General features: G+C 38.3%; 5 protein-coding genes across 6 annotated transcripts; 4 read left to right on the top strand and 1 right to left on the bottom strand.

The window, feature by feature from the left end:
- Positions 1-59: 59 nt before the first annotated feature.
- LOC103451865 (mitochondrial outer membrane protein porin of 36 kDa) lies at positions 60-3103 on the top strand. The gene is made up of 6 exons (XM_008391303.4): positions 60-459; positions 571-638; positions 1289-1399; positions 1981-2067; positions 2216-2424; positions 2568-3103. Exons 1-6 carry the CDS (start codon positions 411-413, stop codon positions 2872-2874), a joined length of 831 nt encoding a protein of 276 aa, XP_008389525.1. The 5' UTR covers positions 60-410; the 3' UTR covers positions 2875-3103.
- Positions 3104-5212: 2109 nt separating this feature from the next.
- Positions 5213-11947, top strand: AMY10 (alpha-amylase 3, chloroplastic-like). Of its 2 annotated transcripts, none has more exons than XM_070810239.1 (13): positions 5213-5626; positions 5897-6027; positions 6139-6193; positions 6269-6391; positions 6492-6612; positions 7109-7482; positions 7905-8554; positions 8928-9117; positions 9973-10079; positions 10464-10713; positions 10825-10947; positions 11048-11215; positions 11339-11947. In XM_070810239.1, the coding sequence occupies exons 1-13, from the start codon at positions 5354-5356 to the stop codon at positions 11495-11497; spliced, it is 2724 nt and encodes a 907-aa protein (XP_070666340.1). In that variant the 5' UTR covers positions 5213-5353; the 3' UTR covers positions 11498-11947. The 2 variants fall into 2 exon arrangements, with proteins under 2 accessions (XP_070666340.1, NP_001281020.1); NM_001294091.1 differs by having other exon boundaries at positions 5300-5626; positions 7127-7482; positions 11339-11925.
- Positions 11948-15222: 3275 nt separating this feature from the next.
- Positions 15223-17366, top strand: LOC103451862 (probable pectate lyase 3). Its single transcript, XM_008391301.3, has 4 exons — positions 15223-15598; positions 15803-16463; positions 16553-16795; positions 17023-17366. Exons 1-4 carry the CDS (start codon positions 15366-15368, stop codon positions 17242-17244), a joined length of 1359 nt encoding a protein of 452 aa, XP_008389523.2. The 5' UTR covers positions 15223-15365; the 3' UTR covers positions 17245-17366.
- Positions 17367-18257: 891 nt separating this feature from the next.
- Positions 18258-21206, top strand: LOC103452341 (AP2-like ethylene-responsive transcription factor At1g16060). The gene is made up of 7 exons (XM_008391841.3): positions 18258-19160; positions 19245-19336; positions 19590-19678; positions 19764-19837; positions 19929-19979; positions 20080-20156; positions 20368-21206. Exons 1-7 carry the CDS (start codon positions 18856-18858, stop codon positions 21015-21017), a joined length of 1338 nt encoding a protein of 445 aa, XP_008390063.2. The 5' UTR covers positions 18258-18855; the 3' UTR covers positions 21018-21206.
- A 525-nt stretch (positions 21207-21731) lies between these two features.
- On the bottom strand, positions 21732-26177 carry LOC103451861 (uncharacterized). The gene is made up of 13 exons (XM_008391300.4): positions 25956-26177; positions 25794-25855; positions 25510-25569; positions 25325-25412; positions 25030-25100; positions 24826-24927; positions 24568-24657; positions 24069-24143; positions 23828-23860; positions 23474-23551; positions 23118-23186; positions 22502-22614; positions 21732-22017 (listed from the first exon to the last, which is right to left on the bottom strand). The coding sequence occupies exons 1-13, from the start codon at positions 26008-26010 to the stop codon at positions 21996-21998; spliced, it is 918 nt and encodes a 305-aa protein (XP_008389522.1). The 5' UTR covers positions 26011-26177; the 3' UTR covers positions 21732-21995.
- Between the last annotated feature and the right edge of the window lie 602 nt (positions 26178-26779).

Below are 26779 nucleotides of genomic sequence, written 5' to 3'. Positions count from 1 at the left end.
TGTGGTTTAAATTTAATTGTGGGTTTCTCGTTCTTAAATAGAAATCAAGAAAATATATGAAGAAAAATTTAAAGAAAAGAAACCGGCAACGTGTCACAAAAATGAATTTAATATAATTTAGCAACGTGTCACAGAGCAGCACCTAAAAGCCGAATATGCCCGAAGCAACCTCTCGTACGATTCTCGAGGTCATCAAAGCACCGAACCTCTCCTCCAAATCAACGGCCACAAACCCGTACCTCTACCCAGAACAGGATCCAACGGCCCACGCCTCTCCTCTCAGTCTCAGCAATCACCCTTTTTTGGGGTTCTAGATTTTATCCATTTCGCTTCTTCGTCTTCTAACTAGAACACAAATCCAGCTCTGATTTCTCTGAAATTTTCCTTCCAAATTTTCTCGAGAAACAATCATGGTGAAGGGCCCAGGACTCTACCTCGATATCGGCAAGAAAGCCAGAGGTCCGTCCTTTTCATTTTTTTCTTTGGTTTATCGTATTTCCTAATTTTTTTTCTTCCATTTTTATTAATTTTTCACTCATAAATATTTATTTTTTGCTTTTTACCGTGCAGATCTTCTTTACAAGGATTACCAGAGCGACCACAAGTTCACCGTCACCACTTACACTTCCACCGGAGTTGTAAGCTTTATATTTTGTTGAAAATTTTCCTTCTGTTTGGTTGCTGAGAAAGTTTATAATTTTTCCTTGATGTGATTTTTCTGTATCAAATCGTTCAAATCACACGATCAATACAAGAATTTTAAGGCCTGCACTTACATTCTACTTAGGGTTAGCTAATTTTCGTTCTTTCGGCTAACGAAATGCGAGCTAGTGGACTGGTTGATTGTTTTGTAGCTAAATCATAAATCAACTGTTTGATTGCTATTTGTTCCTGTGGGTTCTTTGGATTTGCAGCACGGTTTTTCACCGGTTTATGTTAAGTTAATCTTGCAATGCCATTGCATTTGTAATTTTGTTTTTTCGGTTGCTTTAGTCGAATTTATGGTTTTTCAGCTCGCTCTTTCGCGTATATGTGCAAATGGCATGGTATTTTTTTGATTGTCAAAAAATATTTTACTCCTCGAGCACGCAAAAGTACATTGTTTATCGATATGTGTTTTATATAGGCTCAGCCCTTTTCTACAGGCTCTGTTTGTAATTTTCTGCTTGCTATGTAAGATTTACGATATGTGTTTTGTATATATATTGGATCCTACTCCCTGTGATATTAGCTTTGTTTTATCCGACTTTGTTTTGTTCTGATATTTTGAATCGTTGTACTTCTCAAGGCAATCAGTTCGACCGGAATCAGGAAGGGTGATCTGTATTTGGGGGATGTCAGTACTCAGCTGAAGAACAAGAACATCACAACTGATGTGAAAGTTGACACCAACTCTAACGTAAGTCAACAGAACTAATTGTATCTCCATTAGCTTTTTTTCCTTCTCATGTAAAGAACTTGAATAGGTCAATGCAGTAGCTGGAAACTTCCTGTCCCGGTACTCACTACTGTTTATCACTTGTTTGTACGATCAATACGAGGTTTTATGGTTTTCTTAGCTAGTTTTTGAATTTTTATCTTGGTACTTTGAAGATGTGCTCCGTGTGATTTAAAACATGAAACTTGTTTTTGTATAAATCTCAGACGCATGCTATGTTTAATATTACAAGTTCTTCATTTTTCTTCCCAACTACTAGATAAGACTGTAAGCACATCTCGTGGTGTTAGTGCAACCATACAGGCCAAACTGTTACAAATTCATTGTCTACATTTACTTGGCTGATAATATTGTGTTACAGTATTGCATTGGCTTCGCCATCTTGTGTATGATTCTTATAATTATGTGCTTATCTTATATCGTGAATTTATTCGAGACAGGGTTACACCTGTAATCTTAGTATTCTCCTGTTGTTCTCTGGATATGAATTTCATAATATAATACCTTGTTATTGTGACTGATAATTGTATGTTAACGTGCAGGTTATCACGACCATTACTGTTGATGAACCTTCACCTGGTCTCAAGGCAATCTTTAGCTTTATTGCACCTGACCAGAGATCTGGCAAGGTAAGAATCATCGTGTCCATTTTCTGACTTGGTAACATTGTTGCTTCAGTTGTGTTCACTTTTTTGCTCTGTCGATGCATGTCATATCGGGCATGATATGCACACATATCATTGCTTTATGGTCTGAACTTGGGTATTTTGTAAACAGGTGGAACTCCAATATCAGCATGAGTATGCTGGGATAAGTACCAGCATTGGTTTGACTGCCAATCCGATTGTGCACTTTTCTGGGGTTGTGGGGAACAATCTTCTCTCTCTGGGAACCGATCTTTCTTTCGACACTGCCTCTGGGAACTTTACCAAAGTGAATGCAGGGTTGAATTTCACCCATTCTGACCTCATTGCTTCCCTGTTACTGTGAGTACTTCTTTTGACAATATTTTGTTGTGTTATTCGAGTTGAGTTGGGCTTATTGCATGTGCGTGTTTAGGTTGATGTGGTCTTTGCATGTGCGTGTTTAGCTTGATGGTGCTTATCTGATATTGTCGGTGGATATACAGGAACGATAAAGCTGATACTATTACTGCTTCCTACTACCACACTGTAAGCCCACTCACCAACACTGCTGTTGGTGCGGAGCTGTCCCATAGCTTTTCAAGCAATGAAAACAGCCTCACAATCGGCACAGCGCATGCACTTGACCCTCTAACCACAGTGAAGGCTCGGGTGAATAACTACGGCAGGGCAAGCGCTCTCATCCAGCACGAGTGGCGTCCCAAGTCATTCTTCACCATCTCAGGAGAGGTCGATACCAGGGCAATAGAGAAGAGCGCAAAGGTCGGTCTAGCCTTGGCACTCAAGCCCTAGGCGTAGGCAGGTATCCGGTGCAAACGGAGTGTTGATTGTTCTGTCTTTCGCATGGAGGGGGCAGAAAGGTAGGTAGACAGCAGGCGAATTCTCTCTGATGAACTTGGTCCTTTCGCTATGGTGATATTTGATTCCGGCATACGTTGTATAAAATAATTGGCACGAACCATGTCATGTCATTCCTTCTGAATGTCGATCCAACCCAAATCTTAACGGAGGGTATACTGAATGTGGGTTTTTGTCAATCGCCGTAACCCCAAGTTTTATTCCGGTGTTATAGTTGCAAATGAATTCGAATTGGGAAATTTGGTAAAATAGCCAAAATTTTGGGACAAGGATTGTTTGCCCTCTTATTTTCCATGCCCTTCTATGCTCTTCTGTTTTGTGTGGTCATGGTTAAGCTAAGTTAATATTTTATATATATTTTTTTATAAAGATAATAAGACAAAAATAAATAGTAATATAAAATGTTGACGTGGCTTAATCGTGATCATACAAACAGGAGGGCATGAAAGGGCATAAAAAAAGGAAGGGTAGACAATTCTTGTCCAAAATTTTGATCATGAATTGAATTTTAACCAATTATTATAACTTTTTTATAATTATAACCAAAATTTGACATGAAAATACTACAATACCTTTTTTTAATTAAATAATTACACAACTACATCTTCTCCATCTTTTGTGCAGTCTTTCCGACTCTTTCCTGCAACAGAGTCAGTATTGCTCTACTCTCGTATTGATTTGGTTTCTTTAAAAAAAATAACTACATAAAACCCTAAAACACCACAGCATCCATCCCATTGTCAAGTTTTTGTTTTTTTGTTTTTTTAAATAACGAGCCTGTTGGTCGGAATTGGATCGATATATCATATGACTTGGATAAAGGAATCGGTTGATAGGATCTTATTTACCAGTCATCACGAAGCTCGTTTGTGAAGGAAGGAAATGCATCGCGCTAATGTTTATTTTATAGTGATTTGATGTTTTTGTTGATTCTCCGTTTTCTTTTCACCAGAATTGAATCTACAAATCTCTGACGACTTCAATAGACGAAGTTACCGACTGACAGTCGATGAAGATGAAGAAGCTATAGGTTTTTGTAAACTTGAATGAAGAAGATATACTTTTGTAATTATTTTAGTTAAGAGAGGGGAATAAAGTATTTTCATATAAAATTTTGATTAGAATTATGAGAATTTATAATAGTTGGCTAAAATTCTATTTGTGGTCTAAATTTTGATTATGTTTTTAAATTTTCTATTCGAATTGATGGTAAATTCAAATTTAGGATAGATCACAAGTTATCGTGTTTTTCGTGTTTCCGTCGGCCTTTTTTTGGTCATTTGCTTTTGGATCTGGCGATCGGTTCCTTGAAAGTTGTTAACGATACAAAAATGCTCGTACGCACGGGACCCTGTGGACAAGACAAGAGGGTTCGTACTCCACGAGACATTCGCAAGAGGGAAAAATAAGAGAACATCCAAAAGATGCTTCTTGCGTGAACGTAAACGTTTCGGAACGTGTAAAACAGATCGAGTGGTCCGATTTAATTTGGTAGAAAATATCCCATTACTTTAATCATCATTTGTCAGATATTTGTTAAAAAATGATAACGAAAAACCGCTTCTCATCTACGGGAAAATTTTGAGTGTAATCATTTATATATTTTTCTGTTCATCTCACTCATAGTAAAATTTCTTTATCGGAAGTTGAAACAAGAAAATATACTGAGTCCGTTTTTGCCCCTCAAGGTGAGTGAAAACAGACTCAAATCCGTTAATCCGATTAAAAGAAAACTATGCTCTTTTGACTAATTGATTAGTATTCGAAATTGGCTTGTTCTATACTTGAGTTCAAATCTCTTTATTAAAAGCCTGTTTAATGCACAAGCGAAATTGGCTTCGATTGGTGTTTACTTCCATGAAAATTACTTCATCTTAAAAACACTTTTATAAAACTCTATGATGCATAAGTACTTTTAAAATTTTTTACCGAACGTAATCAAAAGCAATTTAATTTTGATAAAACACTTGTATAATTTTAAAAAGTAATATCAAACGAGCTGTTAACCACATGAGATTAGACCACGTCTTGAAAGCTTTGTCGTTGGAGCCGACATGCTTGAGATTAGACAGACGTTGATAATTCGACCAACAAAATGGATTTGGATCCTCTCCTGAGCAGGAGATCAGGATCCTCGGGATCAAACAATATGGACCGTTGGATTTTGATCTAACGGCTACAAACAGGGGGTCCCTCTAAAGTTATAATAATTATAGACGTTGGATTAAAATCCAACGGACCATGTTGTTTGATCCCGAGGATCCTGATCTCCTGCTCAGGAGAGGATCCAAATCCATGACAACGTTCAAAATAAATAAATAAATAAATTTCTCCTCTCCTCCCTCATTCTTTCACTTACATTCCGTCCATCAGTTTCGTTTCTTCAGTCGCCTGAGCGGCCGTTGCTCGTTCCATGTCGACGGTTAGGATAGAGCCCCTCCTCCACCACTACCGTCGACAGAAACCCAGCCACCGCCTTCCGCCGTCGAAGCACCCATTAAAGCTCAGCTCTTCTTTCACTGCTTTTCCAAAGAAGCTAGTAGTCTCCAATGGCCGCAGCTTCTGCAACTTCCAGCCTCCCACTCTCAGTGTCAGAGCTGCCTCCACCGATACAGCCACCGTCGAGGCCACCGAATTCGCCGACGCCTTCTACAAGGAGACCTTCCCTCTCAAGCGAACTGAAGTGGTCTGTGCTTTCTTTCCGCCATTTCTGAATTTGCTGCTTCCTTTTCTTTTGGGTTGTCGACACTGTTTGAGTTTGTAGCCCCATTTATTGAGCTCGAATTTGAAGCTCTGGAATTTCTCTCGATGAACAGTATTTTCAAAGCTGGAAACTTTGAGTGGTGCTCCTTTTTTTGGTTCATTTTTCTTTCTTTTTTCCTCTGTTTTCTCTGCGTCCAAACAGAAAGTCGAGTTTTCTTCTGAATTATCTGATTCAGTCTGTTTGAAATTGTAGGTGGAGGGAAAGATGATCGTGAAATTAGATAATGGGAAGGATGCAAAGAATTGGGTGCTGACTGTGGGTTGTAATCTTCCTGGAAAATGGGTTCTTCACTGGGGAGTTAATTATGTGGATGACGTCGGCAGGTAAAGTTTCAGACTTTAATGGTAGATTGCAGTCTCTCTCTCTCTCTCTCTCTCTCTCTCTCTCTCTCTCTCTCTCTCTCTCTCTCTAAAATGTATGTTTGCATTGTGCAGTGAATGGGATCAGCCTCCTAGTGAAATGAGACCAGCTGGTTCAGTTTCCATCAAGGTGCGTATTTGGGTTCTTAAGTTTGATTGCAGAGCTGTTGGTTGGCATGAGTTTAATATACGTGTGGATTTTCAGGACTATGCAATAGAGACACCCTTGAAGGAATCGTTGTCGCCGGTGGGAGGCGATACATCTCACGAAGTGAAGATTGATGTTACACCCAACAGCGCAATCGCAGCGATAAATTTTGTTCTCAAGGTTGTGATTTTCAACTATTAAGCCCTTTATGTTATATATGCTGGCTATTATGTTATTCATCTTTAGTTTCTGTTCTTGTTGGGGGCTTTTGGTGTTGCAGGATGAAGAAACCGGTGCCTGGTATCAGCATAGAGGGAGAGACTTTAAAGTGCCTTTCGTGGGCTACCTGCAAGACGATGACAATGTAGTTGGAGCAACAAGGGCCTTGGGCGCGTGGTCAGGTTGTCAAAGCCACTCTATCCTCTGGTTTGCTTGATTTATTTTGTTTGTGATACTGTTGAATCTTTTCCACTTTACTACTATTTTCATTCAGAACCAATTTGTGATTAAGAAATGGTGTAACGAAAGCCCCAAGGGAGCGCCGACTGTCCTAATTTCGCTTAAGAGTGAAACTCCGTTGTTTCTAGATCTTTAAAAATGATTCCTTTTCTGTTTATCCTTAGATGCAGTTAAAGAATCGGAAAACAGGTGTTGTTTAGTAGCATGAATTATTCCCCTTCTTTTACCTTTCCGAGTTTTTCTAGTGTGAGTCTATATTCTTATGTAACCAATGTTAACAGCTGAGCTAAGTGTCTGTCTCGCAGTCGTGGCTAAATTGTAGTGCCCACACAGACCCACTCCTTTCGGCTGTGGAGGAGGTGGGTTAGGGGTGGTTAGTTTTGTAGTTTCAATTTATTTCCACAGTTTGTCCAACTTGAACTGAGTGAAAAGTGATAGTCTTCTTTTTTATTCTAGGAACTTTGGGAAAACTATCCAATGTGTTTGTCAAAGCAGAAACATCAAATTCCAAAGATCAAGAAAGCAGCAGTGAATCCAGAGACCCTCAACAGAAAACTATGCGTCTAGAAGGATTCTATGAAGAACTGCCAATTGCAAAAGAAATTGCTGTTAACCATTCAGCAACTGTTTCCGTTAGGAAGTGCCCTGAGACTACTAAGAATCTTCTATACTTGGAAACAGATTTACCTGATCATGCTGTTGTTCACTGGGGAGTTTGCAGAGATGATGCTAAAAGATGGGAAATTCCAGCTGCCCCGCATCCACCAGAAACAGTAGTTTTCAAGGACAAGGCTTTGCGGACTCGATTACAGGTTTCTATGACCTTTTCTGTTTCTTTTCTATTCCTTTTCCTCTCTTGTTCGGTTTATATTTATTCATAGATTTTTAATTGACCATTCTTTCTTGTGGTGTAAACACCCGAATGTTTGTGGATGTTGTATTTCTAGTTATGGGATTGCTGTTAAATTTTTTGTGTGAATTTTCGTGGAAAGGAATAATTTCTAGTAGGAGGGTTTTGTTAGAAATTTCTGAGTGCATACATACTTGGTGTACATGATGTACATGATAGAGAAGTGGTGAGTGCATATAAGTTCCGGCTATATGCATCCTCACGCTCGCATTAGCAAGTTTATTAGCTGTGTCGTGCCTACTAAAGAATGTTTCTATTAAACTTGTCAAGAATGAATTATGTTCTTGATCAATTTTGTTATTCTCATGGACATCTTGTGTGCAGCAAAGGGAGGATGGAAATGGATGTTCTGGACTGTTTACCTTGGAAGAAGGACTCGCAGGATTTCTTTTTGTTTTCAAACTAAATGAAACTATGTGGTTGAATTGTGTGGGCAATGACTTCTACATCCCCCTTTTAAGCTCAAATAACTCAATTGCTGTGCAAAATGAGGTTCAGTCTGAAGATGCTCAGGTACCTGACAGAAGTAGAGAAACTAATTTTACTGCATATACCGATGGTATAATCAATGAAATAAGGAACTTGGTGAGTGATATTTCCTCTGAGAAGAGTCAAAGGAAAAGATCCAAAGAAGCACAAGAAACCATTCTTCAAGAAATAGAAAAATTGGCTGCTGAAGCGTATAGTATCTTCAGAACTACTGTTCCAACTCTACCGGAGGAAATCATTGCAGAAACTGAAAAGGTGAAAGTCGCCCCTGCCAAAATATGCTCGGGGACAGGAACAGGTTTTGAAATATTGTGCCAAGGTTTTAACTGGGAATCTAGTAAATCTGGAAGATGGTACGAGGAACTCAAAAGTAAAGCTGCAGAATTATCCTCACTAGGTTTCACTGTGATTTGGTTCCCACCTCCTACAGATTCTGTGTCGCCTCAAGGGTACATGCCGAGGGATTTATACAATATGAACTCCAGGTACCATATGTTACTCATAATACTTTTGTCACGGTATTCACTGTTCATTCCACGTTTCACTTTGATAACCATTGTCACTTGTTTTCTCATATATACACATACCAAACAACTATTTTCTTCTATAAAATTTTTGAATAAACAAAAAAGTAGTTCGGCATGCCTCTTCTTGCACGGTTTATCAACATACCAGTTATGTGGTGAGTCTTAAAGATTAATTCTTTATCATTATTGTAGTAAACTTTCTTTATTTGGTGCAGCGAGTTACTTTTTTTTATTAGTCTTGATACTGAACTCTCATTTGAGAGATGCTAGTTAGTACCACTATGGGAAGGATAATGTAAAAGTAGTGATTGCTCTTGTTCACACTTCTCAGATATGGAAATATGGACGAACTGAAGGAGACTGTGAAGACATTCCATGATGCCGGTTTAAAAGTTCTTGGAGATGCTGTTCTGAATCACCGTTGTGCAGAATATCAGAATCAAAATGGTGTTTGGAATATATTTGGTGGTCGTTTAAATTGGGATGAACGTGCAGTTGTTGCAGATGATCCACATTTTCAGGTATACAACTTTTCAGTGCTTGTCTGAATTTCATTTCTAGATATTGTTCATTAGTATGCTCCAAAAGAGACATGATATTTATTATTTGGTATATTTCATGTGCACTCGCGTACATGTGATGCTGTAGTTTATGAACTTGTTAGAATGTGATACAGCAGTTTATTTTACGTCCGCACATGTGCCCATGGGATGCTGTAGTTCATTACGTTATAACGTGACAAACTTCCAAAGACCTCTAAACTTCGTTTCTGGAATGTCCATCCTGCCCAGTGTTGCAACCCCAAACATGGTGCCCAGTGCTGCACAACCCCGTACCATATACATAGCGCATGCACAGTCCAAATCGACCAAATGGTGACCAAAATTAGTATTTGGCTTCAATCAAAGTAATAATAACAGACTCTTTAGCGAAGCATGTTACCTGTTCTTTAGATAATCTTCTTGAGTGTCTTTTTTCACATGTGTGTGGTTAATAGATTTGATTATTTTGGAAAGTACTCTACTTATGTTACTTAAAGACAAACAGAACAAATGTGATATGTGGTGATGTAGGACAGAGTAGGGCAGCAGAAATTTAATAGCTTAGCGGAAGCGAAAACAATAGATTAAAACAACAATAAAGGATAACTGGAATCACTCTAGGGACATCACACCCGTTCTTGGCCTCTCACCAAGAATTTTGGCATCACACCGGTATAATCCCATCGCAGGATAAGAATTCCAATCTCTGGAAAACCAAACTTTTCTGTTCATCGACTCTTCATTGCTGAAGTTTGCTTAGTACATTTTTATGGGAAAACTGTATTTTGTAACTGTACTTTAGATTTGTGAAAACATCGTCTTTCTGTTATACAGGGTAGGGGCAACAAAAGTAGTGGAGATAGTTTTCATGCTGCCCCAAACATTGATCATTCACAAGATTTTGTGAGGAAGGATATCAGAGAATGGTTATGCTGGCTAAGGTGAATTTCTAAGATGTTCTGATTTTTTACAAGTTCTTCAAATTTGTCTCACTCAATAAAAACAAAGATCGTACGTAAAAGAGCAAAGCACGTACTATATCCTAAACTTGAGTTATTTTGCACTGGAAATTATAGAGATTGTAGATTTTCTGGGATTTACATGGAAGTTTACCTAGCCTTTGATTTCAAAATTTATTGTGATGAGGTTGTGTTCATGCATTTCTTATGCACATTCTGACGTAGAATATCAGTTTGTGGACGTGCCTTACAAAATTCATGGACATGTTATGTGTTATCCAATTGACGTGCATTTCCCTTTTGCTGCATATTTTGTTGAAAGTTTACTATGTTACTTTGATATAAATGTATGAGTGATCGTCACAGGGACGATATTGGGTATGACGGATGGAGGCTTGATTTCGTTAGAGGATTTTGGGGTGGCTACGTCAAGGACTACATGGATGCCAGTGAGCCCTACTTTGCCGTAGGCGAGTATTGGGATTCCCTAAGTTATACATACGGGGAAATGGATCACAATCAAGATGCACACAGGCAGAGAATTGTTGATTGGATCAACGCTACTAATGGAACTTGTGGTGCATTCGATGTCACAACAAAAGGGATTCTCCATGCAGTAAGTGTGCATCTTTGTAATTTAAAACTCAACTTATAAAACTTTTATGACCTTGCGTTCCATGTTTGTATGGCGGATGATACTTTTATTCACATGGAACTACTTATACAGGCACTGGAAAGATGCGAGTATTGGCGATTGTCAGATGAGAAGGGTAAGCCTCCAGGGGTTCTTGGATGGTGGCCATCTCGTGCTGTCACTTTCATAGAGAATCATGATACTGGTTCTACTCAGGTTTGAATTTTTTTGATCTTGAATTCTGTCATTTTACAAACAAGCATAGTTATATTTACAAGTATCGAGATACAAATTCTTTTATTCTTCCCTTTTGAAGGGTCATTGGAGGTTTCCAAATAAAAAAGAAATGCAAGGATATGCATACATTTTGACTCATCCGGGAACACCTACAGTTTTCTATGACCACATTTTCTCTCACTACCAATCTGAAATTGCTGCTCTGATCTCTCTCAGAAACCGGAACAAGCTCAACTGTCGGAGTAGAGTAAGTATCGCTAATCAAGTCGGTCTCATTCACAAGGAAATATAAGTTGAAATAGATTTCTGTTTTCGTTCTTCTGTGGAACATATCACCGAAGCTTGAATTTCATTTCACTTTTCACTGTAGGTTAAAATCACCAAGGCAGAAAGAGACGTCTACGCGGCCATCATTGATGAAAAGGTCGCCATCAAAATCGGACCAGGTCATTACGAACCTGCTAGTGGACCTCAAAATTGGAATAAAAGCCTTGAGGGAAGAGACTACAAGGTCTGGGAAGCGTCATAAATTTTTTCTGCACCGGTATGTATGTAACTTCGAGTGTATAAGGTTTGAGTACCGGATGATTCAATAAGGAAGTTCCCATATTTACATTGTAAGCAAATCAAAGGATGCCGAGATAGAGTAATATGTACTTCTCTCTAGAGGTCTGGCTGACACCCTTGAATTGAAGTTGTTTCGGCAGACATTTTCCGAATTTAAGGGACTGTAGACGCTCAACTGAGGACGAGACGGGCCAGCCTGCTTCAGCAGCACAGAATCGCGGCCAGTCGGCTGAGTGTGGAAGTGGTGAGCATGGTACTGGGTTCCAAGGGCAGTGCTCCATCTTACACACACTGTTGACTCTCCAACTTATACTGATGCTTTTAACCAATAATGTATAAATTGGTGCATGCCAGTGACTCGTGGTCCATGAACGTTGAGTGAGTTTCCTATCTGAACTTTTATTCTGTCTCACATTGCTCCAGTCCATCAACTTTATGCATGGACTCGTTAATTTTTTAGTATTGTTCTTGAAACAGGATGATCGATATATCGTTAATATGTGATCCATATATTATATATGGAATTGTATTGACACACACACATTTTCACCTGTTGTGAAGAGTCAACACACACAAGACAAACATGTTCATATAACACAACAAATAATTAACTGATTTGTGCTTGAAAATAAAAAGTAATAAACAAGTGACTTGAGCCAAAGTTGATGATCATGAGTTATATGCATCCAGTCCAATCTCAAGTTATAATAATAAATCAACAATTAAATGTCAAGCTTGTTTAATTTACATATCTTGCTTAATTTACATATTAATCCATTCTGTTCTTTTTTTTAAACATGTAGTTAATTAGTAAATTAAAATCAAGTTGCAGAAACCCCAAGTTTGTTTATTTAAAGCATTTATTGGTTGAAGGATTGAGTGCATACATGTGTTCTCATGGACAACCTACCTCTACTTACGATTAACGAATTTTTACTATTCAAACATTATAATTAAAACCGTTCGTTCTTTTTATCATTATCTAAAGATCATACTGCAAAACATCATTCAATTTAGAGATCATTTAGTCATCTATACTAGCTAAACCAATTAACGGTTTTGATAAACTGTCTATTTGTTTTATGTATATGAATGACTAAAAAATCTCCAAAATGAATCATTTTTTGCATATATGATCTTTAGATAATGATAAAGAGAATGAATTTCAATTATAATGTCCAAACCTTAAGGAATCGTAAGTTGAGAGATAAGTAGGTTCACAAGATTATCCTTTTTTTACATGAATGACGGATTTGAACGTTAATATTCTTTGTAACATTGAGAAAAAAATACCATTATACTTATACTTTATGACTCCGTAAAACATTGTTCTAATCAAAACATCAGTTATCAGCATCATCAATAAGTTTAGGGTTTTTATCACAAATGGTCCCTTAAATTGATCATCACCATCAAGATGGTCCTTGAAATTAAAAATCAATCAATGTAGTCCCTGAAAATAGGTGTCACAAATCAATGTGGTTTTTCAGTCACAATTCTGTTAAATATTTCGTTACGTTTTGATGTGGCACATAAATGGGCCCCACAAGATTTACGGATTTTTATCACAAATGGTCATTGAAATTGACCCACACCATCAATATGGTCCCTAAAATTGAAAATCAATCAATGTAGTTCTTGAAAATAGGTGTCACAAATCAATATGATCCTTCTGTCACTATTCCGTAAAAAAAATTTGTTATGTGATGATGTGGATTTAAAAATTAATTTAAAAAGTTGTCTAAATACCTTTTTGCACAATGAATTTTTTTTTCTTATAGTATGGCACACTCCAAATAGAGATCACTTCCATAAATTCTTAAAGGCATAAGGCTTAACCAAGGCCTAAGAGGGGGTGTGGAAATATTTTTCAACCAACAATAGACGCACCTTGGTTATAACCTCATATCTCAAAGGAGAACTCGCCGTTTTTTGCATCACTAGACCACCAGGGAATCACTGAACAAGCTCTCCAAGATTAAGGTTGTGAGGATGTTGATCGCCTAAATGTTAACGGTGATATCCCAAAAATCGTTGCCAATGGGTCAAGCCGTCACCAAAGGTGATCTCGATCCAAGTTCAATTCAGTGAATGGTGTCGAAATGTGTAAAGATGGGTGTATTGATTTTTTTTATTTTTTATTTTTTTATTTTAGAGAATAGAGGGCAAAGGAGGTAGAGAAATGTGGACTGTGATCGGAGGTGACTGCATGACTGGGTTTTAGGGTTGACAATTTTTTTATTAACTATTAAATTATTAAGACTATTTGTAATTTTTTTTAATTTAATTATACTTGTGTGAACCATTTATGTGTCACATCAGCACATAACAGAATTTTTGACATAATTGTTGTCACATCCCGGCCCGGGGCGGACCACTTCCCGGGCCCATTTCACCACCGTAGCACGATATTGTCAGCTTTGGACCCCGACTACGCCTTCATGGTTTTGTTTCTGGGAACTCAGACGAGAACTTCCCAGTGGGTCACCCATCATGGGATTGCTCTTGCGCGCTACTCGCTTAACTTCGGAGTTCCAATGGAACCCGAAGCCAGTGAGCTCCCAAAAGACCATGGCTAGGGTTAGGCTCTGATACCAAATTGTCACATCCCGGCCCGGGGCGGACCACTTCCCGGGCCCATTCCACCACCGTAGCACGATATTGTCCGCTTTGGGCCCCGACTACGCCTTCACGGTTTTGTTTCTGGGAACTCACACGGGAACTTCCCAGTGGGTCACCCATCATGGGATTGCTCTCGCGCGCTACTCGCTTAACTTCGGAGTTCCAATGGAACCCGAAGCCAGTGAGCTCCCAAAAGGCCTCGTGCTAGGTAGGGATGTGAATATACATTTAAGGATCACTCCCCTAGGTGATGTGAGATGTCACAATTGTGACGGAATGATTACATTAATTTGAGACACTTACTTGCGAAACTACATTGATTAATTTTCAATTTCAGACCATTTTGGATGTCATGGGTCAATTTCAAATACCATTTGTGAGAAAGAAAGAAAAATGACTTATGAGGCTCATTTATGTGCTACATTAGCACTTAACAGAATTTTTAACATAATTGTAACGGAATGATCACATTGATTTTTGACACATATTTTCAGGAACTACATTGATTGATTTTAATATCAGGAACCATCTTGATAGTGAGGGTCAATTTCAATGACCATTTGTGATGAAAACCCTTAAGTTTTATAAACAAACTTTTTTACAAGCAAGGATGTTTACAAATATTACTTTCCAATCAAAAGTTCCAAATTGAACTTATCCATACAGTAAAGACACTTGATTTACACATATATATATATGCACGTAAACCTTGAAAACCGTAAAAAAAAAAAAAAAAAGACTTTTGACTATTACAATTTACAAATGTATTAAACATGTGTCGACGCGAGTATTATGGTGATAGTCTTTCCTGTAACAACATCCAAAATTAGCTAGCACCTGAATTAATCAATGCGAGAAGATAAAGAACTTTTCAAAGGGGAAGGGAAGCCCTATTGCTATTTTAACGGTCAACCGATGCAGGGGAGCGGCTGCCCACACTTCCCGTCAAATGTTAGATTAAGACGCTTAATTATAATTAATTAACTGCAAATGCCTTATTTAGCGAATCTGTTCTCATATTTAAAGACACCCCCAAGCAAATCAATAGGTAAGTCGGTTGGTTAATTAATAATCTCTTGTGACCGGTTTAATCTGTTGGCTTGGCTTGGCCGGGACTGCTTCAACACCATCGAGCAACCCTGTCCTCGCCCAACCCGACAGTGTCCTCTCGCAAGGTGTCGGTGGCCGCCGACGAAGTACCAACAACAATGGCAGCAATGTTTAACTCGTCCTATTTCTTTCTATGTTTGTTTTTCTTATCCTTTGCTGTATTTGTTTCGAGTAATGATGGTCCAACCGATGTTGCAAATGAAGATAGTACGGTATTAGATTTAGATGCGTACTGGAAAGAACGAGCCCAAGAAGCCTTAAAGGAGGCCATGGAAAGCTACCATAAAAATCCTGAGCAAGTCACTGAGGAGTTCAATACTGGAGTTGCCGAGTAAGTCTAATTATTGCATGCAGATTTACAGTTTGACAATATATATATATATATATATATATATATATATATATATATATATATATATATATATAACGTTTGCTTAACAATATAAGTCTGGCAAAAAATGGTACTTCATACATTTATATATACGTATGTATATGTTTCAGTTTTGTCATCAGTGACATATATACACATATGCAGGCTTTTGTCCAAGGAAAACACCACAAGAAGGAACTTGAGGGGTAACAAGGGTTATAATGGTCCATGCATGGCGACCAATCCAATTGACGCCTGCTGGAGGTGTGACCCTAATTGGGCCGATAACCGAAAGAAGATTGTAGGCTGCGCCCAAGGCTTTGGTAAAAAGGCCACTGGAGGTAAGGACGGTCCCATTTACGTGGTGACTGTGGGAACAGATGATGACGTACAAAACCCCAAACCCGGAACCCTACGCCACGCCGTGATTCAGAAAGGGCCTTTGTGGATAATCTTCGCAAGAAGCATGGTGATTAGGCTGCAGCAAGAGCTGATGGTGACCAGTGACAAGACCATTGATGGTAGAGGAGCCAATGTTGTGATAGAAGAGGGTGGTGGCATTACCCTCCAGTTTGTGAAGAATGTAATCCTCACCAACCTTCACATCAAAATGATTGTGTCCAAACCCGGTGGTATGATCAGGGACTCCGTCGACCATATGGGTTTGAGGACCAAGAGTGACGGCGATGGTATCTCCCTCTTTGGTGCCTCCAACGTCTGGATCGACCACATGTCCATGTCCCGGTGCGCAGATGGGCTCATCGATGCCGTCATGGCTTCCACCGCCATCACCATCTCCAACTCCCACTTCACTGACCACGATGATGTACTTAAATTGGAATTACTTTAACCTTAAACTAATTAACCTAATAATTAATGGTGCGTACAGAATTTGAAAATCATGCATGCATGCAGGTGATGTTGTTTGGCGCCAACAACGCGCACACTCAAGACAAAATCATGCAAATTACTTTGGCCTTCAACCACTTTGGTCGGGGACTGGTGCAGAGGATGCCGAGGGTCCGGCACGGATTCTTCCACCTGGTGAACAACGACTACAACCACTGGATCATGTATGCCATCGGAGGAAACATGAACCCTACAATCATCAGCCAGGGTAACAGGTTCATTGCTCCCGTGAACGAGGCCACCAAACAGGTAACATACAGTTTACATGAATTAATTTTTATTAATTAGTAAATACTAACTAGCCCCAGTTAAGTGTCTTCATGCACGAGTGCGGATGTTAGTTTTTACCAAAACGTGTGCTAACTCGATCGAAAAAGTAATCGGTAAATATAGTCCAAATATAACCGTTTATTATACATGCTCTAATACGTTCGTTCATATTTAATCTGTCATTAATTCTGGATTTAATTGTATAGGTGACCCATAGGGAGCATACACCAGAGTCAGAGTGGAAGAACTGGGAGTGGAGATCTGAGGGAGATTTGATGATGAATGGAGCTTTCTTTGTTGAATCTGGATCAAGAGCCAGCCAAAACCCAGCAAAGTTGGACATGATGCCCTTCCAACCAGGGACCTTTGCCACAAAGCTCACAAAATTTTCCGGCGCTCTAAGCTGCGTTGTCGGCAAACCCTGCTAAGTTTTTTTGTTATTAATTTCCTCTTTTCTGAACTTGCACACCATTGGATGTAGTACGTGTTGTATTCAAACGCAAAAAAAAGGATCGAAACATATGAAAAAAGAGGATATTCTGAAGCTGTACATATATGTCGCCATTGTTGCACTTTCTAATTATTTTCTTATTCTCTTTTTGGTAATTCATTGGGGAACTAATGAAGGAAAAAAGATGGAAGTGGGAGAGGGATATACACCTAAATTCAAATCTAATATAAATTGAAGAAAGCAGTAAAGGTCATGTCCAATCAAACTGATCGAATAATTAATTTAGGACTGCATGTGGATGCTAATTGCAGCATTAGAGTTAACAATACTAATTATAATGGAACGATCCATAAAGATGCGCGCAGCATAATATGATCTATATATCATGATTAGTGCGAATTGATTAATTAACAATTTGACATCCAGTCCGTCAAGGCATCATCACAAGGACAAGGGTTATTCGAAATCTCCATAGGAATTAACGTGGTGTGGAAAGCAACTCCACACATTTTAATTGCATACAATATTCTAGCTATAGGAGATTGACACGTTTGCCATAAAATACAAGTGAATCATATCAGACACAAATTAGTAAATAATGGACGAAGAACCCTAAGCTAAAACCACAACAAACAAACGGGGAATCATATGTTGTCGTATAGCAACACAAGCGACAGGTTTGGCCATGCCCTAATTATCCCACAAAACAAAACCTAATGCCCTTTGGATATTGTCATTTTTGGAGAAGCCAGAATTTACTTGTCTCGTCCACTGCTTGTCCACTATGATCCTCCAAAACTTCACCATTTATGTGTTAAGATAGCTTTTTTTTTACTTTGCTCCCATTTCTTGGAAATATAGGGTTCAAATTCCCTTCATACCCTCAGTGAAAACATAGAATTTGATCCACTTTTATTATACCTTGATATGCACCAGCTACATTAATTTATTTCTATTTTATACAAGCAATATGAAAGAGGGGGCCCTGAATCGAGCGCATAACCTTGGTGCAGCAACGAATGCTGACTGATCTTAATTACAAAATTGCACTGCGGATACGTATAGTTCAATATTTTCTGAAGAATCCATGAGATATGAACTCAAAGACCGGCTGTCATATCAGAGCAAAATAGTTGTTGGCCAAAGTTATGCTTCCTAGAAAAAGGGCAATAAAGCCACGAAAATATATATATTTTTTGTCACACAATCTGAATTTAGACAAAGTCAGCCTTAGTGTTCAGCATGTGAATTTAAATTTTTAAGTTAATTTGTGAACCTAGATTATGCCGAAGAGTTAGTCTAACTAATCTTCTATCCAAGAAAAATAAAAGGGTTAAATAGTGTCAATTCTGTATCATCCGCTTGGAGTTTTGAAAAAAGAATAATAGTGATGCCTCCTTCAGAGCCTGAAGTCGGCCGGAGTTTCTGTTAGCATGCAGACACTCATTTCTTGTCTCAAAAAGGCACCGAAATCATCGCAACTCAAAAGACAAAGTAAGCATAAAACAAGTAAAAGCACATGCATATAAGCACTTTGCATTCTGTTTTCCAGCAGCGAACACTCGAAAAGTGAAAACCTAATTGTTTTATGTTGTTTAGTATTGACAAAGAACAAGATAGAGAGATGGATCTGGCTACTAGTGCTGTAAAATCTGAACTGATCAGCCCCAGGAGGCGTCCGTTGTGCACGATAGAAGTTGACGCTTTGGTGAGCAAGTGCGTCAAAAGGAGGCGCCGTGATTCGTCTGCTGTTGCTGCTGCACCTGCTCCAGGAAACACTGATCAGCAAGGTGATCAAAGACTAAAGCAGCAGGCTCAGGCTGATCAATCTCCTACTAGTACTACCACGACGACAACTGTGAAGAGAAGTTCCAGATTTCGTGGAGTCAGCCGGTCTGATATGTTGTGTTTATGCTGACAATTATTTGTGCTTTAGTCAAATGATGAGGCTTGATATCGAGGAGTTTATATATGCAGGCATCGATGGACAGGAAGATATGAAGCTCATTTATGGGATAAAGGGTCTTGGAACCCAACACAAAGGAAGAAGGGAAAGCAAGTTTATTTGGGTAAGTACTTACATGACTAGTCACAGATTTACAGTAGGGAAGTGATTTCTGCACATCATTTTACTCTCCATCACATCAATGCTATATATGTTTGGCCTTTAGATTAAATAAATCAAAAGAAACTCAAACGACAAATAAACAGGATAGGCTAAATGAGAAAATGAATGCAGAAATCGTTTCACATAAACTTCTAATCATTATCTTGGTCCACATTTTAGTGCGCAACTAAACATTTTTGAGGGAAATCCAACAGGGGCTTATGATGAAGAAGAATCTGCTGCAAGAGCCTATGATTTGGCAGCACTCAAGTATTGGGGAACATCAACCTTTACAAATTTTCCGGTATGATTTTCCGACGACACACCATTTATAGGCAATGATCTACGCGACTGTCGTTAATTTTGATTCAATGTCTTTTTCTTTTCAGGTGCCTGATTATGAGAGTGAAATTGAGATAATGAACACCTTAACAAAAGAAGAATATTTAGCCTCTCTGAGAAGGTAGTATTCATCTCCTGATGACCACTCCTCCTGTAAACATTTTTTGTATACTAATTTCATGTCAATAATCTCCTTTTTCTTCTGTTTACAGAAGGAGCAGTGGCTTTTCAAGAGGTGTATCCAAATATAGAGGAGTTGCAAGGTAATACTACTTAATTTCTTTACCATTTTAATCTTTTGTTTCTCTCAAGTTAAACAAGTCATTCAAAATTTCTAAGATTGAACGCTTGTGAGAACTGCAGGCACCATCACAATGGGAGATGGGAAGCAAGGATAGGGAGAGTTTTCGGAAACAAGTACCTCTACCTCGGCACTTATGGTGAGTTTCAATCCGATCTCTAGGGTAGCGATTTCCACACTCCTTTTTGTCACTATGGTCTAAATTGAATATTTGATACTTCTTCTGCACTCACAGGAGTGTAGGAGGCTAAAAATGAGCATTAAAATAGTTGGCTGACCTTTAAATCTATTTGTTTCAAAGTACAATGGGTGTGTGAAGTGGTTTATATGGCTTCTTTTATTCCATCTAGGTACCCAGGAAGAGGCTGCTCATGCTTATGATATTGCAGCGATAGAATACAGAGGCATAAACGCAGTGACCAACTTTGACTTGAGCACATACATCAGATGGCTGAGGCCAGGAGCCAACTCTCTTGGCCCTCAGGAACCGAAATCGAATCCGGATCAGCCTCTCCCCATGCCTACTTCCTCAAATGGCGTCCCTCTGAGAAAGGAAGGAAGACAGATGTCCATGTTCCAACCCAACTCCTTCGCCGTAGATGACAAAGACGCCTCAAAAAATCACGACATTTTCCCAAGGCAGCAGCAGCCTCCTATGCCCGTTAGCCCCTGCCCCAAGTCATCACCTTCCCCAACAGCACTTGGCATCCTCCTTCAATCCTCAATATTTAAAGAGCTGGTGGAAAAGAATTTAAATGGAGATAATGAAGAGAGTGAGAAGAATGATTTAAACCTTCTTCCGGAACAGAACAACAGCGACAATATTAAGCGGACTTTGTACGAAGGAATGCGAAATAATCCCTTTACGTGTTCTTCAAACAACTGCGTTTTGCCCGCATTAGAGTCACAGGAGGAGAGCCTGCTGCCCTTGTGCAACTCCAGGGACCAACCCCTTTGGAATGGTGTCTTAAACATGTTTACTTCCCCGGACTTTAACTAATTTAACTTTAGTTTTAGTTAAATCACTCATAAAACTCCAGCTAGATCGTTTCGATTTCGCTTCTTCTGACTGTTAGATGGAGTTGGTGTTAATAAATCCCTGGATTTTTCCATATGATGCAGAGGCACTGGGAATATAAAGAAATAACAAGGGATATCAGTTTTAGTGGTTTACTTTGATCTGTAAGATAGGGTTTGGGTTAAATATTACCCCACCAAGAACATTAAAGATAAATGCAAGCCTTTTAATTTCCGTCTTTTGTTTCTTCTTCTCCACTTTTAGTTTTATAACTCCAACGTATTTTACGAGAAGAGAGATGTGAATTATTGTCGAAGATGATAGATACTAGATACACTGCTCTAGGCAACTTAATTAATTCCAGTTACGTGACAGCTCTTCTTCAACCACTAAAATGTGGGTTTTGAGATTTTTCGAATTGGAAGTTGTGGCTACATACGTGTCATGATATTGAGGGAGTAGAGATTCAAACTCGAGATCTCAGGTGCACAGAACAATGCAATTAACGGAGGGCAAGCTCCTTGCACGATTGAAAAGACATTAGATGAATCAGAGGGAGAGAAAAAGGGTTGAGGTGAATACAAGTGAGTCCTAATTTTTCAAATCAGCAGAAAAATAAGGACAAATCGAGATATTGAAAGTAACACTAATATGAACTAAGCAACTGCATAGCGGCAACACCGAAAGAACAAGAAATTTGTACTTGAACACTACGCTTTCATTTAAGCCAACAAAATAAGGTTACTAAGCTCCACTGTAATATTTACTTCATCTCTCCGTGATCCGAAACTTCAGAAATAAAACATCTAAATACATAAATGTGAAACAACTCCGCGGTTGCTGAGATTTTGTACATCAAACTTGGACAACTGGACCAAATAAACCTAGTTGTCTCTCATGAGTTATGACTACATAACATTGAAACATGGCGACGCAGCCATCGTCTTTAGAATATTGCAATCAACACCTGGTTGACACTGACCTGCAAAAATAGCATACAACGGAAGAATATCAATCGACGCTCAACAGGATAAAGTTCATGCATGTCAGTTCTGAAACTGAGACCTATGAATATCAACAGGATGCATGCACTCTATCCATAGGACTGCCCCAGATCATTAATCTAGGCTCTAGCTACCTTATAGATACAAGGCGGGATTGAATCCTAAATCAATATCTACAATCAGCCCTCAGGTAACATGATATTGTCTCAAACTAAATGTTAATTACCAACGGCCACCCAAGATAGTTCACAGCAGTTAAAATTAAACACACGAAAAGGAATAAAATGCAGTTCTCTCCCCCAGAGATACGAGAAACTAAAAGGAGCTAAGTCCAAAATAAGTATGGCTAATATTGCTTGGTAATCTCAGTCGAAGGCATCAGATATGGATACAAACAGACTGATAGCCATTACACTGTTCAAGAATGATGCAAATACTAGATAATAGAGTTTTTATTCCAACCTTATTAGGTTATTCTTCTGATACTCTCCTGTCATTTCAGTATCATCTTTCACAATAGCATCAGTTGATGGATTTAATGTTTCAGACAGAGAGTCCGCAATTTCTTTAAGACCCTGCAAGAAAGTGGAACGAATTACAATTAAGTAGCAGATATTAATGCTTTAGCTATCAAGATTCCAGTGGCTTACATGGTAATGTCATTTTTCAAGCCAAATAAAACAACATGACCAACTCATCCTCCAATTTAAACTAAAGACATTTTGCAGGAAACGGGAAAAACTGAAAGACCTATGATTTTCAGTAGCTACTTGGGAATAGCTTGAAAGGAAGCCATATTTGACCTCTTTCCTCGCTCCCAAAGTTGTGGTGTAAAATGAAATGGAAACAAAGAGAATGCAAAACTAAAGCATCTTGCTTCGTAAATGCACTAATTTGGCATTTAATTGCCATAGGTTACTCTCTGTTTTTCAGGAAAACAAAGGGATCAACCGCCTTACATTATTACACGCTTTTATCAACCACAAATAATAATAACAAATAAATATCAAGTCCTCTGCAATATTTCCAACTAGCATATAATCAACAACCAGAAGAAAAGGGATTCTCAAAAACAAACCATCAGGCCTGAAGTATCTGAATATGAGAGTAAACGACCACGTGACTTCCCAGAGTTTTCAAGTTGCTTCTGCAAGTGGAAAAAATACACCATCCAGGTGGTATTACTAATTAAGTACAGGACCACAGTAAAAGATAAAGGGCAGCACGAAAAAAGTAACTTTGCAGTCACTATGCTGCTTTGAAATTGATAACAGGTAGATCAACAATATCAGATGTTCCCGTTGCCACATTAACTTTGACTACGATATGATCTTACTAATTAAAGGTAACTTTGATACACTGAACACAATTTTAATTTATTTTTTCATTTTCTTATAGTCAAAAGATATTATAAATCCATGAATGGGTACAAACCTGCAGAGTTTTAGGCATTTCAACTTTTTTTCCATCGACAAAATTGACCAGGTAGATAACACCAAGATTTGCAAGATCCTGCACAACATATTTATGTAAGACTGTAAGTACGACCTCAAGCAGACAAATGGGTGACGTATGTACTGAACTAAATGCAAGAACCACTCAAAGTTCTCCAAAGTGAAAACAAATTTGACTTACAACTAGTTAGTATCAGTTTTAAAGATGAAGAAAGAGCCAGGTTATGCACAATAAAAATTAAGATCAAGCATGTCATCCCTAAAAAACAAATTCTATAATTTCTCATCAATTAATCATGGCTCAACTATTCCACTAGAAGTAAAGCTGTTTTACCTGCTTTTGTTCAAGAGAACCCATCTTATGATCCTGAGAATGGGAAACGGAAAACAAGTTACTACTAATTCAAATATAATGTGTGCCTGATAGAGAAATAGATATGTAAAGGACAACGAGTACATAAGGGAAAAGAAAAATGTGTGTGCATCATGAAGAGAGGGAAAATGAAAACGTGTGTGCTTAAAAAGGAGAGGTAAAAAATTGACCTAAACCAACATAATCTCGAAGGAGAACTCACCAAACCAGAAACCATGCTCTGCAATCTACTCAAGTCATAGTCAATATCAGTAAGAGAATGTTGCACTCCAGCAACCTGTTTCACAAGTTGTAAACAAATATAGAGATGACGTTAACAAGAAAGTATAATATATATATCTAATGTACAGTAATAAAAAGAATGCCATATGATATTACTGATCAGAAAATATCCATATGATACTAAAGAAAGTACAAATACCATACATCTAAGGTTAAATTGGATAGGGCTTGTTAAATACTGAAATGTGTACAGTTAAGACATCACGCATCACACTATGGATAGCGAATAGCTAAATACACCCCCAAAAACCATCTGTGAAAAATTATTCTCTATAAATCAACACTGATCATATCAAAAGTTATTGCTTGCTCACTACTTGTGGAAATCTAACAAGAATCAGCCTCATTCAAACATGAAAATTAATATGTATTTTTTTAAATCTATGAGTTAAGGGTTCAATATGCAGTAAAGGACATACATCTTCCTTAATTGACCTTGAGAGCTCATTTTGCTCCGCCATTTTGTCATCCACATGCTGAATCCTCTGCGTCAGGTGCTTCTTTGCTTTCTGTCCAGCATAAGAAAATTAAATACAGTTGAATTGTATCCATTAATATATATATATATATATATGAGTTCTGCAAGCCAAGTTGATTTGGGAACAACTATGATCTCCTTAATACAACTTCACACAACATAGGATTTTCTTTTTTGTCACAGACAACGGAAAACTTACAGCAACAGCCTCCTTCACGTTATCCAGATTTTTAGTCAAGTTCTCAACAGCAGTAGCCATACCACGCTTTGTCACATACATCATATCTGAGAATTTTAGACCCTAAACATTTGCGAAGAGAAAAATATTAGTTTACTCAAGAAAAAAATAACTCAAGGAAATGACTGAAGAAATAATATAAACATATCCATATAATCTGCATACCTTCCACCACATGTATCCATAACCCACTGCTCCCAAGGTAGCTGCTGGCATTATTAGTGATGTCATATTACCTGAAAAGAAAAACAAGAATTTCAATGAAAAGGAAAAAGAGAACCACTTCGAAATTGTTTCTTTTGTATTAGGAACTGCATAACGCATATACGAATAGTTGTAGCAACTTGAACCCAAAATAAGGGGCATGGCCATGCATTAATTAAGTTTGAATACACAGAAGGAAGAAAACACAAAGCAACCGAAGAATTTATTAGAAGCACCAGCGAGAAAAGTGAGATACCAATTTGGCTACCGTTCCCATTCACAAAAACCGTTCCCCCGCCACGCGACGAGCCAATTTGCCTGATCTCAGCTGTCATTCGGCTAATCTAAAAGATAATCAAACAGGAAACTTCATAACCATACGAACAAATTAGACACAAGAAAACATCATTCCATACTAACTTACACCAATTCCCACAATACCTGTGCTGTGAGGGAGTCATAGTCACCGTCTGCGTGTTCCCCGGATCCATTCAACAATGACTGCCACCAAACCACAAACAAACGCCAAAATCCATCAAATTTTATCAGCAACCAAACACGAACTCCCAAATAAACAAACAAAATTACCAAAACGATCAAACCCCTTTTCCCCAACACCAATCCACTCCGACCCAAGTAAACAATGACAAATAAACATTTAAAAAAAGATCATAAATTTGATTTTACCACTAAATAAGCAGAAAACAAACAAGATAAAACAGTACCTGAAGTTCACCGAGCAGCTCGGATAATTTACCGTTCTTAAGAAGGATGGTGCCAGTATACCCTGCGCGGAGAACAACCAATCACTCAGATCGAATACAGCTAACTCCGCAACCAAACAGACCCAGTAAGAAAAACACAGAATACGGGCGAGGGATAAGTACCTGCCCCAGCTAAGATCAGGATCTTGGAAACCCCTATTCCGCTCTGCATAGCCATGGCGGAGTTCGTGTTCGATCACAAAGTGCAGGAAGGTGAGGAGAGTGGATTTTTTGGGTGCAAATTGGGGGTAGGGGAAGCTCTTGTTTAAACGACGGCGTATTTATTGATGAGACAACCGACCTTGACCTTTTTCTATGCCCCGCGACGTCGTTTCGTAGGACGCTTTGTTCTTTTTAGGTATTGTGTTTAGGATACCACCATACAAATACATTTTTTTTTTTGTTAACAAAAATGTTTAGCTTCACAAGGGACTAATAATAATAAGGTTCAAAACATAAGACTTCTCACTTACGAGTGAAGAATAACATTATTAGACCGTAGTACAAAGTAGCTACAAATACTCATTTTTACTTTTCACACATCCTTCTCAATTTTCTACCAATCGAATAAATTGAAGAAATTAAATGCATAAAAATTAACAAAGATCTATAAGAAATAAAATAAGTGCTTGAATCTCATTTTCCTTATTTTATAAATTTATAGACGCAATAAGTGACATGAGCCTTGTGCTTACTTGGCCCAATTTGTATATTCAAAACCACTTGGGACTAGGTTGGTCCTATCCAAGTAATCTTATGACTCGTTTGGATGTGCTTTTAAAATGACTAAAATCGTTTTTGATGAAATTGATTTTGGGTTCTAAAAGCACTTTAAGTGCCTTTTGGAAGAAGCATCAGATATATGCTTCTTACATGAAGCACTTAAAGTGCTTTTTCAGGATTCACTTGGATTTTTACTAAGGATTAGTTTCAAAAACATTTTCACT

This window comes from Malus domestica, chromosome 13 (genome assembly GCF_042453785.1).
Source record: "Malus domestica chromosome 13, GDT2T_hap1".
NCBI classification, from domain to species: domain Eukaryota; kingdom Viridiplantae; phylum Streptophyta; class Magnoliopsida; order Rosales; family Rosaceae; genus Malus; species Malus domestica.
This window is presented reverse-complemented; position numbering and strand designations above follow the sequence as displayed.

Excerpts from the sequence above, each read along its gene's own strand:
- LOC103451865 (XM_008391303.4), top strand. The coding sequence starts at position 411 with ATGGTGAAGGGCCCAGGACTCTACCTCGATATCGGCAAGAAAGCCAGA. Across the intron at positions 460-570 it reads TATCGGCAAGAAAGCCAGAG|ATCTTCTTTACAAGGATTAC; the intron begins GTCCGTCCTTTT and ends TTTACCGTGCAG. Across the intron at positions 2,425-2,567 it reads CTCATTGCTTCCCTGTTACT|GAACGATAAAGCTGATACTA; the intron begins GTGAGTACTTCT and ends GTGGATATACAG.
- AMY10 (XM_070810239.1), top strand. The coding sequence starts at position 5,354 with ATGTCGACGGTTAGGATAGAGCCCCTCCTCCACCACTACCGTCGACAG. Across the intron at positions 6,028-6,138 it reads TATGTGGATGACGTCGGCAG|TGAATGGGATCAGCCTCCTA; the intron begins GTAAAGTTTCAG and ends TGCATTGTGCAG. Across the intron at positions 6,392-6,491 it reads CGATAAATTTTGTTCTCAAG|GATGAAGAAACCGGTGCCTG; the intron begins GTTGTGATTTTC and ends TTGGTGTTGCAG.
- LOC103451862 (XM_008391301.3), top strand. The coding sequence starts at position 15,366 with ATGGCAGCAATGTTTAACTCGTCCTATTTCTTTCTATGTTTGTTTTTC. Across the intron at positions 16,464-16,552 it reads ACTTCACTGACCACGATGAT|GTGATGTTGTTTGGCGCCAA; the intron begins GTACTTAAATTG and ends GCATGCATGCAG. Across the intron at positions 16,796-17,022 it reads TGAACGAGGCCACCAAACAG|GTGACCCATAGGGAGCATAC; the intron begins GTAACATACAGT and ends TTAATTGTATAG.
- LOC103452341 (XM_008391841.3), top strand. The coding sequence starts at position 18,856 with ATGTTGTTTAGTATTGACAAAGAACAAGATAGAGAGATGGATCTGGCT. Across the intron at positions 19,337-19,589 it reads GGGAAAGCAAGTTTATTTGG|GGGCTTATGATGAAGAAGAA; the intron begins GTAAGTACTTAC and ends GAAATCCAACAG. Across the intron at positions 19,679-19,763 it reads CAACCTTTACAAATTTTCCG|GTGCCTGATTATGAGAGTGA; the intron begins GTATGATTTTCC and ends TTTTCTTTTCAG.
- LOC103451861 (XM_008391300.4), bottom strand. The coding sequence starts at position 26,010 with ATGGCTATGCAGAGCGGAATAGGGGTTTCCAAGATCCTGATCTTAGCT. Across the intron at positions 25,856-25,955 it reads CCTGATCTTAGCTGGGGCAG|GGTATACTGGCACCATCCTT; the intron begins GTACTTATCCCT and ends TTCTCCGCGCAG. Across the intron at positions 25,570-25,793 it reads AGCTGCTCGGTGAACTTCAG|TCATTGTTGAATGGATCCGG; the intron begins GTACTGTTTTAT and ends GTTTGGTGGCAG.